Below are 15,340 nucleotides of genomic sequence, written 5' to 3'. Positions count from 1 at the left end.
GCTCTCAACCACCGTTTTCATTGAGGGGACGCCCTGCGAGATGGTAGTGGATTCCGGGTCCGCCCTCTCCATCATATCTGCGGACACCTTCCGGGTCCTGGCCGAGCGCGCCCCGATGCCCAAGCTGCAGCCCTCCAGCCTCATCATTACGGACTTCCAACGCCACCGCGTTCAGGTCGAGGGTGTTGCTCGCGTGAACGTGCGCTACAGGTCCCGTACGAGCCGCCTGCGCCTTGTCATCGTCGAGGGGCCCCGCGCCAGCCTCCTGGGGTTTGAGTGGTTCAAGGCCCTCGGACTGCAAATCACGGGCCTGCACCACCTCAACAGAGCGTCCGGGTCCTGGAGGCTCTACACGTCTGCCACCAGGGAATCGTGCGCATGAAAGCCCTGGCTAGGAGCTAAATGTGGTGGCCAGGCATCGACGCTGCTGTCGAGGAGTGGGTGAGCCGTTGCCGACCCTGCCAGGAGTCGCGACCAGAGATGCCACGCACCCCGACCCAGCACTGGGAGTCCACACACACACCCTGCTCCCACATCCACATAGACTTCACGGGGCCCTTCCAGGGTAAGACTTTTCTGATTATCGTAGACTCCTACTCTAAATGGCTGGAGGTGGTCGATGTCGGGTCCATGACCTTGCGCACGGTCATCCGAGAGCTGCGCAAGGTCTTCGCAACCCACAGCTTGCCGGACACCATGGTCTCCGACAACAGGGCCCAATTTATGTCCTCCAAGTTCAAGGAGTTCCTGGCCAAGAACTTGATCCGCCACGCAACCTCGGCTCCGTTCCACCCCGCCACCAACGGACAGGCGGAACGGATGGTCCAGACGACCGAGGATGTGTTGCAGCACATCGACCGCTGGGACTGGGACAGGGGACTGGTGGATTTCCTCCTAGCACAGCACACCACGCCCAACTCCGTGACCGGGAAGAGCCCCGCGGAACTCCTCATGGGTCACCGGCCAAAAACCCTGCTCGACTGGTTGCACCCCGACCTGGTGCCTGAGTACCCAGGCCGCAAGGACTCAACTGCCACACCAAGGGTCATTGAGCAGGACGACCCCATGTTCACCCGAAACTATGGAGCGGGGCCCGCCTGGATTCCAGCCACGGTCCAGGACCCCACTGACCCAGTATCCTATCGGGTCACCACCCCGGAGGGGCGCGTTCTGTGGCGCCACATCGATCAGCTACGCCGCCGCCCCGCTGACTTGCCAGAAGCAGCCACGGTTCCAGCGCCGCTGCCGATTCCTGTCACCAGGGAGCCGGAACAATCGGAGTGACCCAAGCAAACATTGCCGCTGCCAGCGACGGGCTCCTCTAGCAGCCCGGCGGACGACAACTCAGCCACCGAGGGTGAGACTGATCTGGCGACAACAGATCGGCCGACGTCCCCCATCCCAGTGCCGCGCCGTTCCCAGCGGAATCGATCGCGGCCAAGCTACCTCCAGGACTTTGTGTGCTCCCAGTGCAGTGAGGGTCGCTCGGACTTAGGGAGGAGGGGTGTTGTGTATGAATATAGTTGGGGAGTAAGCAAGGGAGACTTAGGAGCTTGAATTCTGCATGAAGGATCCTAAACCCTGCTCACCCTATTGGTCAAGCAAACGGACCCCATTGGCTCTAAGCCAATATGTACCATTGGTCACCAGGAGGTTATGTCCCCCTATCACGGATCAAGGGCGGAGTGGCCACAGGCGGCCAAGGGGGCATATAAACAGGGGTTGCTCATTGTGTTAAGCAGTTCTGTTCCTGTAATCAATAAACGTGGTTGTTGTTTGAACTCATCTCCGACCTCGTGAATCCTTCCCACGCGGACTTAACAGTTACACTCCTGAAAGAGCAGGTTCATAGCTTGGAGTGCTGTTGGATTCTGGCCTATGGTGCACATAGCACCTTTTATCAGCTGGTTCCTCAGCTATGTCTGTTCCTCAAAAAGCGTAACCTAGCCACAGTGATCCATAGTCTGATTACATCCAAGAGTACTGTAATGCAGTCTACATGGGGCTACCATTCAAAAACTTCAGTTGGTCCAAAATTCAGCATCCAGGCTATCAGGGGTTGGTTACAGGAATTGTATCACTCAGGTGCTGAAAGATCTGCGCTAAATGCTTACTTGTTTCCAGACACAATCCCAAATGCTGGTTACCTTTAAAAACCAAAATGGCTTGGGGCAGATGGCAACCCTAGTCAGGGCCCTTTCAGCAGTGGCACCTCCTTAAGAAATACCCATCCCCTTGAGACTTACCTGCCAATCTACATTTCTGTTCATCCACACTTTTAGTTAAGTATTTTAGTCTGAAAACTATTTTAAGATGCTCAGTGTTCTCTGCTTTTATGCTCTAGCTGGGTTGTTTTAATTCTGGATTTTGATAAATGATCTTAAATGTTTTGGTTTTTTTATTATTACGCTTTGTTCTGTAACATGCCTTGGGTAGGATACCTAGAGAGGCAGTCTAAATTTTGTTCTAAATAAATAAATAAATAAAATAAACATCTTAAGTAAATAAAAATAACAAACTACAAGCACTGCTAGTCATTTCACACATTCTCAGATGCAGGCGCTTTTCTGTATTACTCCCTAACCAACACTGTAGTCCCTTCCTCAAGACCTTTGTTTTCCTTGACACCGACTGGTTCCTTAACTACGCGCCCACAATATACTACAAAAAGGCGGAGCATCTGTTCCGGTTTCCTCCCTTCGCCTCGAATTGCGGTTTATAAAACGCAACCTTCGTTAGAAAGGGGCGGTGCTAGGCAGTAAAACAGCGCGTTTGTATCGTCATCATCCGTATGCGCCGACTGGAAGGCAATACCCCGGCAGGGTAAGGCGAGGGCAGAAAGAAAGCGTGCGAACGGTGGCCGCGGGAGGACAGATCCCGCAAGAAGCCTAACGGCCGGGCTCAATAGTGACGTGATAAACGGTTCCGTGCTCTCACACTTTCTTTACCGAAAGGAGCGACCTAAGAGTTCTTCGAAACCGGCTCGCGCAAGGGCTAGCCACGCGCTCGGGGATGAAGTGAACGGGCGACGCTGGGGTCGCGCGCAAGCAACGGCCCCTTCCCTTCCCGGCGCGCGCCCTCACCAGGCTGTTAAGCTGTCACCGCTAACCTTTCCGAGTGCTGCCTGGCAAGCGGGCGCATGCGCCGCGCACCCTCCCCCCCCCGGTTGGAAGAGAGCCGTGCCTCTTTCTTTACGCCCGCTGTCTCTGAGCATGGCGTGTGGGTGGTTCTTCCCAAGTCTTTCGTCGCGGCCTCTGCCCGCCCCTCTCTTTCTTTAACGCCCGTGGCTTAAGAAATGCGGAGTCATTGCGCCTCGCTCTCTGCCGATGCCTCGGCCCAAGCCTGGTGAGCTGAGACATTAAGGTTCGTTCCAAACTTGCTTTGGAGTCGGACGAGATTCTGTTTCTGTCCGGTTCGGTGGCCTTCTCCCATAGCCCCTATCAAAACAATCGGAATAATAGTATTCTGCCTCACAGAGTTGCTCTGAAGACCATCAATAATAAAGGGCCGCTGGCACACTGAAGTGTAAGTGAGGTTGTTGCTGGTGTCTACAGTATGTCACGGGTTTTTTCCTTTTGCCCTGAGAACAGTACAGTTCTTTGAATTTGCTGCTCAGGTTGGTGATGTTGTGCATCCTGCTTTGACATAGAAAGGCCAATGAAGCTTCCTGGTTCTTCGTCTGCAGTTTGGGGTATATGGAGCTTCTGGTTAAATTCCATCCAGCTACTGCCTGAACCAAACCTGTGTAGCTTCAATAATGGAACTGCATCCTATATCTCCAGGCAAGTTCAGGAGCTAAGATTTTAAGAACCATCTGTAATAGCAGTAGGTATTGCCTCAGAATGGCATCCTGATACTGCTGAAATAAAATTGAGCTGGACTTTTCCATTGAGTCAATTAAACTAGGATCCTTTTCTACACAGACCGACCCCTGCATTTGTTGTGCCCAATTTGCGCCCGTCAGTCAAGATATGGAATTGAAAATGACTTGTTGGTCACAGTTTCCATCAATAGTAGGGGTATAGCTAAAAATATTTTAAGCGCACAGTGGTTTAGTTACCTACACTGTCAGTGTAAGTGATCTCTTACTGGTTTTCTTTCAGACTCATCATGGCCAAAATGGGGCCCTACCGTGTGGGACTTGGTGTGATATTAGGAGCAGCAGGAATAGGTCTTTTCTACTACTTTTACAAACAAAAGAGAAAAAAATCTTGGTGGAGAGGGAGTTCCAAAGGCCCTAATGCACGGAGTCTGCAAAATGCTCTAGGCTCTCAGGAATACACAGATATCATACAGCCACATAATCAAGGTAAGTTTATCATTAATAGCAAGAAATGGTGTGAGTTTTCAGCTTTTCTCATTGGCATCAGAAGATTCAAATTGAATCTTTTGTTTAATTTTCAGCAAATTTATGGTATATAGCAGTCATGTATTCTGTTTTCAGAAATAGAATGAAGGATTTTGTATACTTGCTGTATATGAACAAGTAATAACAGTGAACAGCCACGTCTACCTTGCACCTTAATTGTTCCTTTTTATTTTACAAGGCTGTTCATGAACCATGGTTTTTACTTTTAGTAAGTAAAATGTCATTAGGTAAAAAGAACATTTCAGTTTTAAAAAATGATATGCAGAAAGGAAAAAAGAAATTTATTAGATATTCTAGTATCTGAATGAGGGCACAGCTGAGCTTGCTTCCTCTGCCCTGCAGGAGCAATAGCCCTATTAGGATGGTCCACACTCAAAGACTAATATGTGCTGTAGGTTTCCAGATGTTTCTGGGGGATTTTGAGAGCCTCCCTGATGGCTGTGTGAAGGCCCTTATAGCTACATAGAATAATGGGCTGGCTGGGGCTCTCCAGTATTATGGATGGTCCCCAGCTATGTGGTTTACCAGGAAGCTGGGGGATCAGAAGTGGACTGGAAAATAATGAGTCATTGGGATGAATGTGTGTGTGTGTGTGTTAAGTGCCGTCAAGTCGTCTCCGACTCATGGCGACCCTATGAATCCAAAGTGTCCTATCCTTAACAGCCCTGCTCAGATCCTGCAAATTGAGGGTCGTGGCTTCCTTTATAGAGTCAATCCATCTCTTGTTGGGTTTTCTTGGGATGAATGACTAAGGATGAATTAGAGTGATGTCCATTCTGACTTGGAGGCCAGCTTGAGAGTAGATTGGTGCCCAATGTGTTGAAAGTGCTTGCTTGTCTTTTTAATTATGGATAAATTCATTTTGATCTTGGGTTGTTGGGGGTATGAGAGCCGTCACTTGCACTCTTGAGCCATGCTCATCCTGGTTTTTAAATTCAGGAAAAGTAATCAAACCCTTTAGCTAAAATTGTTAAACATGTTTCTGACTGAGAAGGTTATTGGAGGTTTATTGTACTTTGTATGTTTTAAATTTGGGTTTGTAAGCTATGTTGAGCTAAAAAGGAACAGAAACATGTAAATATTTTAATAAACAAGTAGGTTTGGGTTGTAAGGTGCCTAACTGCTTTCAGTTCCTTTGAAAATAGAATAAAACTTAATGAATATCTAGAAATAATGTTGCTCAGGGAAGGTGAACTGCTGTTGCTGTAACAGTTTGGTTCTCTCTCTAGTTCCACTGAGACAAGGACCAATAGAGGGTGGTGACAACAGCCCATACACACCTTTTCTAACACATGAAGAACAAGCAGAAGTGCTGAACCGTTTGGACTTTGTGTTAAAAAGCCTTATAGAGCTGCGGCATGAAGTAGAAGAGTTGCGGAATAGCTTGCAGGGTTTAGCTGGAGAAATCATTGGTGAAGTGAGGTAGGTACAAAACCATTCTTTGTGATCTGGCAATTACTGAAAATCTTCCCACTCAGCTGTCCTTTCTTCTTTTTTTGCAAGAGAAGATGGATTTGGAGGCAAATTTAGGTGAGCAATAAGCACAGTTCACCCAGTCTGGATCTATCATATTTTTATCTTGCCCTTCCTCCAAAGGTGATGTATATGGTTCTCTCCTGCTATATTTTATCCTCTCAACCTGTGAGGCAAGTTATGCAGTGAGATGGTGTGACCCAGGTCATCTGGTGAGGTTGGTGGCTGAAAGGGATGTCATGGCAAACTCTGGTTACCATGAACCAGGAAATGGAGGGCGGAATCAGTGTTTGTGAGGGAAGGAAAGAGTACATCAACCCATACTACATACCCAATGGCCAAACTGTGGCTTAGCTTTGATATATGAACTGTAGTTTCTGCTTCTAGCTTTATAATGTTACTGGTTAGTGGCAGGGAGGAGATTGAACAAGCAACCAGTGTTTCACATCAGAATTGCTTAATATTTAGTACCACTATACTGTTAATATTTAGTACTATACTGTGCCCAACCTCCTGGGTGTTAAGGGAAGATGACTGGGAAGGCACTGGCAAACCACCCTGTAAATAAAGTCTGCCTAGTAAATGTCGGGCTGTGGAGTCACCCCATGGGTTAGGAATGACCCAGTGCTTGCACGGGACCTTTACCTTTACCTTTTTTATACTGTTTTTAAAAGCTTGTCAATATCAAATACCCTTACTAGTGTACAAAATACTACTTCATACCAGTTTCTGAGAAATTGAGAGATAACAAATGAAAACTGGAGTTTTTTTGTTCTTGTTGAAAGAGCAAATTTTTGAATTACGTTTTACTAGAATGCTTTTCTGAATGCTTGGAAGACCAACTTTGGTAGCTGTAACAGATAAGGAACCATGTGAGATAATGTGATTGTCACTTTTGTTTCAAGAATTACTTCTGAATAATGCATGTTTGGCTGTAAAAGTTTTTTTCCAAACTAGAACACCAGGATTACTGGATGTAATCTTCAAACTTGAATGCATTTCAGTCTTGACTGGTAATATAGTGAAATTATTATGTAAAAGTCTGTAAATGGTTATTAACAGGTTTATATTCTGTCCATCAGTGCCTGATTAAAAAAACTTAGTTGACTGATCATGTAATAATTTATTTTATTAAGTATTACCTTTATTAGAGCAGCAGAAAAGATGTTTTGATAACCAACAGGTTTGATACTTATGTTAGTTGCAAACACAAATTAGTTATTGTCAAACGAATTATGGCAAAGATGTGTGATTGTGTTCTTTTTGCCTGGTTAACTATATGTATTCAACTATACCACGTCCCTATGTTGAGACACAGCAAGCAACACCTCTGGTCTGTGCAATCAATTACAGTGTTAAAAATAGAAAAGAGCAAGAGTCCAGTAGCACCTTAAAGACTAACAAAAATATTTTCTGGCAGGGTATGAGCTGTATCTGAAGAAGTGAGCTGTGGCTCACGAAAGCACATACCCTGCCAGAAAATATTTTTGTTAGTCTTTAAGGTGCTACTGGACTCTTGCTCTTTTCTACTCTTCAGACAGACTAACACGGCTACCCACTGTGATTTATCAGTGTTAAAAATGAATGGTTTATTTTCTTTCATTTTGTAATTATTTTTAATGTAAACCCACTGTTTATTATAAACATGAACTGGAATTCTCTTACCTTAGGGAAGCAATACAATGTAAACAAAGCTGTGACTTTCTGTATGTGGAAACAAGTTTCCATGAGCATGAATCTGAGTTAAGCCTTCTGAATATGCCACTCAACAAATGCATACATTCAACAGCTGCCTGTACACATGCTTTATCTTCTGAGGCTCCCACTTTGTAGAATAGCTTGCCTGAGGAGGTTAGGGAGTTCCCCATAGTCCTGTCATTCCACAGACTATAAAACAGGAGGGAATTTCCATAAAGGGAATAAGGGTGTAGTATCATGGAAGAAAGGGCACTTTATAAAGGGAAAAGGATTGTAGTCTTATTCTACTGTATGTGTTATCTTGCTTTAACTGTATGGTTTTCTTCTGTAATTCCATTTATTTTGCATTATGACATGTATCTGATACTTTTTAGGGGCACTGTTTCTAACTTTTGTGATCTTATTCTTATCACATTGTTTATTGAATGTCTTGTGCTATTTGATTGCATTATCTTATACCATATAATCAGCTTTGAGTCTCAGTAAGAAAGGCAGGCTAAATAAATGTTATAAATATGAACAATCTTAGGTTTCTATAAATATAAATGATTCATTGAACAATTCTCCTCTTCGACTTGTAGTTTGGAACATCAGGATCAGCCTAGTCTCCCTTTAAAGAAATAAAGCCACCCTGAAATTAAAGTAGAGATGAAGCAAAGTAACCCTGGCTATTTTTTAAAAAGGCAATTGTGTTCAGTAGACAGCAGGCAACATTTTCCTCATTAGAGATGCCTGCAAATATAGCAGTTGGCCTATAGCAGGGGTCGGCAAACTCATTAGTCAAAAGAGCCAAATATCAACAGTACAACGATTGAGATTTCTTTTGAGAGCCAAATTTTTTAAACTTAAATGATATAGGTAGGTACACTGTTTATTAAGTTAATAAACTTTAATTAAAGTTTTAAGTCTTAATTAAACTGTAGGTACACTGAATTAAACTTGATATCATACTTAATAGTGATCTTATTTATTGATAAAAATTAAATTGTAAGTCTCTGCCATTTCCCCTCCCCGTCGGGAGTCCTTGTCTGGAGGCCTGGTCTACCGCCATAAAAGCCTATTGGTTGACCTGGCCTCCGGCTGAGTCCCATTGGGAGGCCAGGTCTATCCATTGGCTTTCTTGGCAGTAGACCTGGCCTCCGGAGGCCAATAGAAGCCAATTGGTAGACCTGGCCCCTGAAGGGAGACTTTTTCCCCTCCTTGGAGTCCAGGTCTACCTCCAAGAAAGCCAGTGGGTAGACCTGGCCTCCCAATGGGACTCAGCCGGAGGCCAGGTCTACCAAAGGAAGCCTTCCCCGCCCAATAGCTGATAGTTCGGAGAGCTGCACTCAACAGGCCAAAGAGCCGCATGCGGCTCTGGAGCCGCAGTTTTGAGACCCCTGGCCTATAGGATAAGCTTTGCTATCCTGCTTGGTCTACCCCAGCTGCTGCAAAATTAGTAGGCAAGCAGCCCTCCATTCTTTCTTTGCTAATAAATTATACTATTTTTTTTAACAAAAAAGGTAAGATGCCACTTATGAGAAACATTTTTGATTTCATGGAATACTACCAAATAGGGAGTAAGTTGACTGGTTAATTGATTGGTGAAGGAAGTAGGGCTCCTTTCTATTACACTGAGCTGAATGGAATGATCATTTTGGTGGCTTAGTGAGGTACAAAATTAAAGCATTTGCCCCCCCCCCCCAAAAAAAACCCTGTAAAAAGGAACAAAATGGGGGCATACCTTTTAACATGTTAATCTTATCCGGCAGGTCCCATCTAGAAGATAGCCAGAAGGCTGTTCGGCGGAAGCGCTTTGCATTTCCCAGAGAAAGGAGTGATTCTGCAGGATCCAGCTCCATATATTTCACAGCTAGTTCAGGCACAGTGAATACAGATGGTGAAAGTGAAGGAGGGTAAGCAATCACTAGTTTGAAGTAATACTTTTTTGAGGTTATGCCTGCTTAAACTACATTATTTATAGTGTTTGAGTAGGACTCATCAGGAAGCTGTTTAGACACTGGCACAAACTGGCTACATAGAAGAGTAGTATAACTAGTATTCTGTGCAAAGTTTTCTGGGAGGAAAATTTAGGAGGAAATACCAGCCTTTGCTTCTGAAGACTATAAGTAAGCCATCGATTTCTGCAAGTTCTGATATCTCTGTTATCTTTCTGTTAAGATTATGAGATACAATTTGCAGCTGTAATATGATCTGGAGAGTAACTGTTCTGGAGGTAAATACACATATTTGACAGTTATTTCTTGGTACTGTGGGTGGGAGCAAGTGTAGGTGAGGCTCTGGGAAAAGCAGAGACCAGATGGGGATACTTGTTTGCAGGTTGTGTATGCAGGTGGTTCATAGAGAGAAATGTCTTAGGCAGTGCATTTTTTTCCACATAGAAAAAACTGCAATCCTAGGATTAAAACAGCTATTTTTACAAAAGCTCCATTGAAACTGAATAGTAATGGATAGAGTGCATCTTTGTGTGATAATCCTTGTTCTTACCTCCCATGTACATTGGTAGAACCTGTTTTTAAGAACCACAATAGCTTTTTACTTCTGCATAGATGGTTGGATTGAACTGGCAAATTATGTATTCAGCCATTTGCATGTGTGATTCCCCCTTCTGCTAAGCCTGCTTTCAGGAATATGTGGCCCCATCTGAATTTGGTGTGTATGAGACTTATGATTATCTCTTATTTTTCTCAGTTCATTGTTTTTTGTTTTTGTTTTTTGCTTTTGAGGATATTCTGCTCCCAAATTGTAGCAGTTTTCATCTGACTAAAATATACATAATTGTACCCTTAGTTAAAACTTTTTGATATTGTTGATAAAATAGTTCTGTGTATATGCCAATCAAGGCTTGTGTTGTGTTGTGAAATAGTTCTGTGACTTTTAGTAGTGGGCTCTAGTGCTTGAAAACATCACCTGAAATAGAATTTTAGCACCATTAAGAATGAAGCTCACTGATGTGATGGAAGATTGGGATAGATATTTCATAGGTGACCACGAACTGTATTTTTCTAGCAAGTTAGCAGGGGGGTGGACCTTTAGACAATGAGGGGAGAAATGAATTGGAGCAGTGAGGGTGCACATTCCAGAGTCCATTAAGTAGCCAGTCCGTTTGAAAAGTTCTATTTTAATTTACAAAACACACCTAACTTTTTCACTTATGTTGGAGAATCAATACAACTTTTTTTTTGCTGTCAAGTGACAGCTGACTTATGGTGACCCCATAGGGTTTCCCAGGCAAGAGATGTTCAGAGATGGTTTGCCCTTGACTGCCTCTGTGTAGCCACCCTGGTATTCCTCGGTGGTCTCTCAGCCAAATATCAAGCAGGGCCTACCTTGCTTATCTTCTGAGAACTGACGAGATCAGGCTAGACTGGGTTATCTAGGTCAGAGCTCAATACAGCTAACAGCATACAAATTAAAACATTTTTTAAAATGTAACACTCTGATAACAATTACTCACATATTAAAAAGGAACAGAAAAAAGAAAGGCTATATCGAAACTCTAGGGTGAGTCTTGTATCAAAACAAATGATCTACTACAAGTGTAAACTTCTTATGAAGACAAGGCAAGCTTTTGTTCCCTTATTTTAAAAATGTTCAGTTTTATAAGCAGAGCAGTGAAGCTACTTCACACACAGTCTCCTCTAGCATCAAAGTTTCCACTACTGTTTCAAGAACTTATTAGCATCATAACTTATTCAGGATCTTCAGTTTTATTTAGTTTCCATGCTATAAGAGTTCAGTTCATCAGAGATCCTCATTTCTGCAGTGGTGGCTATACATTTGCTATCTAGTTCATTTATATCCCACCTTTCTTCCAAGTAGCTCAACGTAGTGTACATGGATCTCTTCCCCACTTCATCCTCATAGCAAGTATGTAAGGTAGGTTAGGTTGAGAGAGAGACTGCCTCATTGGGCTTCCAAGCAGAGTAGGAAATTTTAACCTGGATCTTCCAGACTTTAATCCATTACTTTAGCCCTGTGGGTCTTAAGAAAAAGAAGAAGAGTTGGTTTTTATATGCCAATTTTCTCTACCTTTTAAGGAGATTCAAACTGGCTTACAATCTCCTTTCCTTCCTCTCCCCACAACAGACACCTTGTGAGGTAGGTGGGGCTGAGAGAGTTCAGAGAGAACTGTCACCCAGCTGGCTTCACGTGTAGGAGTGGGGAAACCAACCCTTTTCACCAGATTAGAGTCTGCTGCTCATGTGGAGGAGTGGGGAATCAAACCTGGTTCTTCAGTCCATGCAGCCTCTCAGAGTGTGATCTACACATCTTTGGGGGCAGTTATCCACTTTGAGTCTTATTTATTAAAGCATTTTTTTATTCTGCATTTCTGCTTGGTAGGCTATAATTGAAGTAAATAAAAATTTAAAAATTAGCATTTAAGTAACCCATTCTTTCCAGTTGTAATGGCTTCTGACAGCAAGTGAAGGAGAGTTGTTTTGTAACACTTATCCTGCAATGAGGACAAAATTCCAGATTTCTTCCTCAGACTCATAAAGTGGCACACAGCAAATAGGAATCAAACCTAACATTATGGAGTTGGCAGGTAGCCATAAGCACAGAGGCTATATTGACTACATGGCTAGGTCTGTCTAAACTTTAGATGTACAGGTGAAAATTCTACTGTATTGGATTTGGGAATAGATTTCCCTTTCTATTTAAGTAGCTAAAGCTTCTCCAGTCCCAAGACTACAGGCTCATTTCAAACTCTGAGTGTGATGGATGTAGCACAAGTTGCGCCCGCACTGTTGTGCTTGTGTATTCCTACCTTCCATTTTGACATAGTGAGGAGTCAGTCACCTAGACCAGGCAACTGGAGTCCAGTAGTCAGACTTTACTTCTGCTTATTGGGACCACTATGATCAGTTGGTTACCCATTAGGTGGTGCGTGTATCTTTCTGTTTGGCCTTTCCAATTGGAAATGCAGTTAGAATAATTTGTGGATAAATGGGGTAGGAAGATGTGGGATACTGTGTGTATTCTATTGATCAAGCCAAATCTGACATGACTATTTTTTAATGATTAGAAAAAAGTTATTGAAGCTTTGGCATGGGAACTATCCATGAGAGAACATACACACACAAATATTGTCAGTGTTGTGAAGAAAGTAACACTTCTATATATTACAAGCACAACAGGAATGTTTCTAGCATGTTTTATTTTTAATTGTACATTAAGACTTTTGCTGTTGCAGGTGCCTTACTTTCAGTCAGAAGCCCACAGTTAATTCAGCTCTTCATCACTGAATGATGATCATGCCTATATGCTGCAACCCTAACAGGCAAATCAAAGGAATTTTTCCTTTGTCAGGTCCAGTCTGGAGTCCAGTCTGGAAGGAAAATCTCAATAGCCTTTTTGTGCTGTGTTGTATATTGTAACTAGTGCTGATTTAGGAAACTGCTTGCAGTAGCAAAAATTTAGACTATTTGCTTGCATTTATTAGCATTCTTCTGTTTTCAATAGGTGAAAGGTATTTGGTTTTAAAAAAGTCATTCTGAGTGAACTCAGTGTCACGTTAATGTAAATACTGTGCCCTTTTTGTGTGTTAAAGCTATACCACAGCCAACGCAGAGTCTGATTATGACCGGGAGACTGATAAAGAGAGTGAGGAAGATGAAAACAGTTGCGATACAGTGAGGACTGCGAGGAGGGATTCCCTGGACCTTGTCAATGAGGATGAAGCAACACTGACCTTTGACTCTGCTGTGGAGGAAGAGCTTAGCCAGTTGCTTCATCAAGCGGATCAGTTACACAGTGGGAGTGACCAAGAGAAGAAAGAAGGATTCCAACTGTTGCTTAACAATAAATTAGTGGTAAAGTTCACTGTAGTCAGTTCCCAGAAAATTTGAGTCCAAGCTAACCAGCAAGGGGTGGTGGTGCAGAAAAGGATATTGTGCAAGGCCTCGTCCACACCACAATTGTACATGAGCCCAAGCATCTAACCGCAACATAGTTTATACTCTCTTTAGAAAGTGCAAACCCTCAAAACTCATGAGATGTGGTCAGTTTTCTACTCTTGAATTTTGTTAGTCAATTGCAACATTGAACATTACAGTGTATAGTTAAAAAGTGAAATCACACATTGCTTTTGTGCAGATCTAGCCATTTAGAGATTTATCAAACACTAAAAGCTGGAGTTAGAAACACTTTTATGTTTAAAACTGATGTACTAACTTACTATTGGTGGAATGCTTTCAGATATTAGACACGTAATGGTGTAGAATATTATTTGTTGCAGGAGATACATCTGTTGAACAGCTCTCTTTCTGGAGAAAGTAAAGGAGATTCTTTAAATGAATGTTTCCCTATTGAAAAGCGAATGACATGTAGTGGGACCCACATTTTGGTACAATCCGCTATCTGTACCCATTTATTCTTTTTGTAAATTTTATGTAGCATTGTATAACATTTACTGGGCTCTGTGATAACTGAATGCCTTTATAAATGGATGTAAATCAGTCGTCTGCAGTCTTATCCCTACCATGCCCCTATTTCTCTACTCACTGTTAATGATGCTGATATACGCCATCTTGTGGTGATGGCCATTATTGGCATCACCACTATAGCCTGTTCTGCTCCAGCATGATGTTTACTTCTGCTTGTAAAGCAAACCACATGTGACATTGCAGTGTTGAGGTGGTTATGCCCGCCCTAAATGCTTGTCTGCTGGAGTGGAGAAAGCAGGGAATGTTTCATAAGATTATCAACAGGATAATATTTAATCAAAAGCTTGTTCTAGGAAAGCTGCTACTCATTTCCTGTATCTCACATAAGTGTTTGACTTAGTTTGTACAGTTACTTTGTTTAAAAGCATAAGAGAATTATTGCAATTAAATACTTCAGGCAAAAGAAAACATTTGAGGAAACTACAGACGAGATTTGCAAGTCTAGTTTAGGGGTTTTTAACATCACTTGTCAGACATCTTTTTTGCATCACAAGGCATTCTAATTAAAATAGCTAAATTTTAATTTAAAATTATGCAGTGTTTCATCTCTATTCGAGCTTAGAGGAAAGTGAGATTTACAAGTGCAACATTTAGCAAACAGATGAACTGAAGTATTAATTCTATTCACAGTATAGTTGCAAACAGGAGTTCCTTTGGCGGCTGGCTCGAGCATATAGTGACATGTATGAAATCACAGATGATGCAGAAGAGAAGAAATCCTATGCAGCTGACGGTGAGGCACTTTAAGAGATGTGCGGCTCTCTTTCAGTGGTTGAACTGGGCATTTATTTGCCTACTTTTGAAAAAAAAACATAGTGTTGGCGTAATTACTCTTCTAAACACATTTAAATGTATTGAAAAATCATTTAAGCCATTTTTTTTCTAGAAAATTGCTCGACTGTTTCTACAATTGTATTTGTTGGTTTTATTTTTTATTATTTTTGTTATTTAGAAAACTTATATTCCTGCTTCAGGTGGGTTTTACCAGGAGAGTTTTACAGCATGAATAGTACAGTAAATACAGATATCTGCAAATGTTTTGCAAGCTTTAGGTAGCCCACATTTAAAGTACTGGAATTCCCCCACTTCTGATTCATGTTATACACAGCTTTATGTCCTCTGAAATTTTTGAGTTTACATTTGTGTAAAAGTTGTCCACTTCATTGTGTCCTCCTATATTGTCTCCTCTCTTCTACTAACACCAGACATCATTTGTTTCCCTGCATGAGGTCAATCATGTTAGCTATGATAATTGAGTCTCTACTCCCAATTTTCTTACTGGCCACACACAGCTCAGGGAGTAGTTGGTTCCTGCTTTCCTTCTTTCTAATATATGACATCTCACTACATG

General features: G+C 42.6%; 1 protein-coding gene across 1 annotated transcript in view; it reads left to right on the top strand.

Moving 5' to 3' along the window:
* Window positions 1-3,263: 3,263 nt before the first annotated feature.
* RMDN3 (regulator of microtubule dynamics 3) overlaps window positions 3,264-15,340 on the top strand; it is a 42,026-nt gene continuing 29,949 nt past the window's right edge. The window contains exons 1-6 of the mRNA XM_056851162.1: window positions 3,264-3,345; window positions 4,104-4,309; window positions 5,599-5,791; window positions 9,292-9,435; window positions 13,095-13,356; window positions 14,620-14,722. Of these exons, the coding sequence (XP_056707140.1) occupies window positions 4,111-4,309; window positions 5,599-5,791; window positions 9,292-9,435; window positions 13,095-13,356; window positions 14,620-14,722 (901 nt within the window). The 5' untranslated portion in view covers window positions 3,264-3,345; window positions 4,104-4,110. The remainder of the gene's footprint in view (window positions 3,346-4,103; window positions 4,310-5,598; window positions 5,792-9,291; window positions 9,436-13,094; window positions 13,357-14,619; window positions 14,723-15,340) is intronic.

Source organism: Euleptes europaea, chromosome 6 (genome assembly GCF_029931775.1).
Source record: "Euleptes europaea isolate rEulEur1 chromosome 6, rEulEur1.hap1, whole genome shotgun sequence".
Taxonomy (NCBI): domain Eukaryota; kingdom Metazoa; phylum Chordata; class Lepidosauria; order Squamata; family Sphaerodactylidae; genus Euleptes; species Euleptes europaea.
Note: the sequence above shows the minus strand (reverse complement) of the source record. Positions and strands in the feature narration are given on the sequence as shown.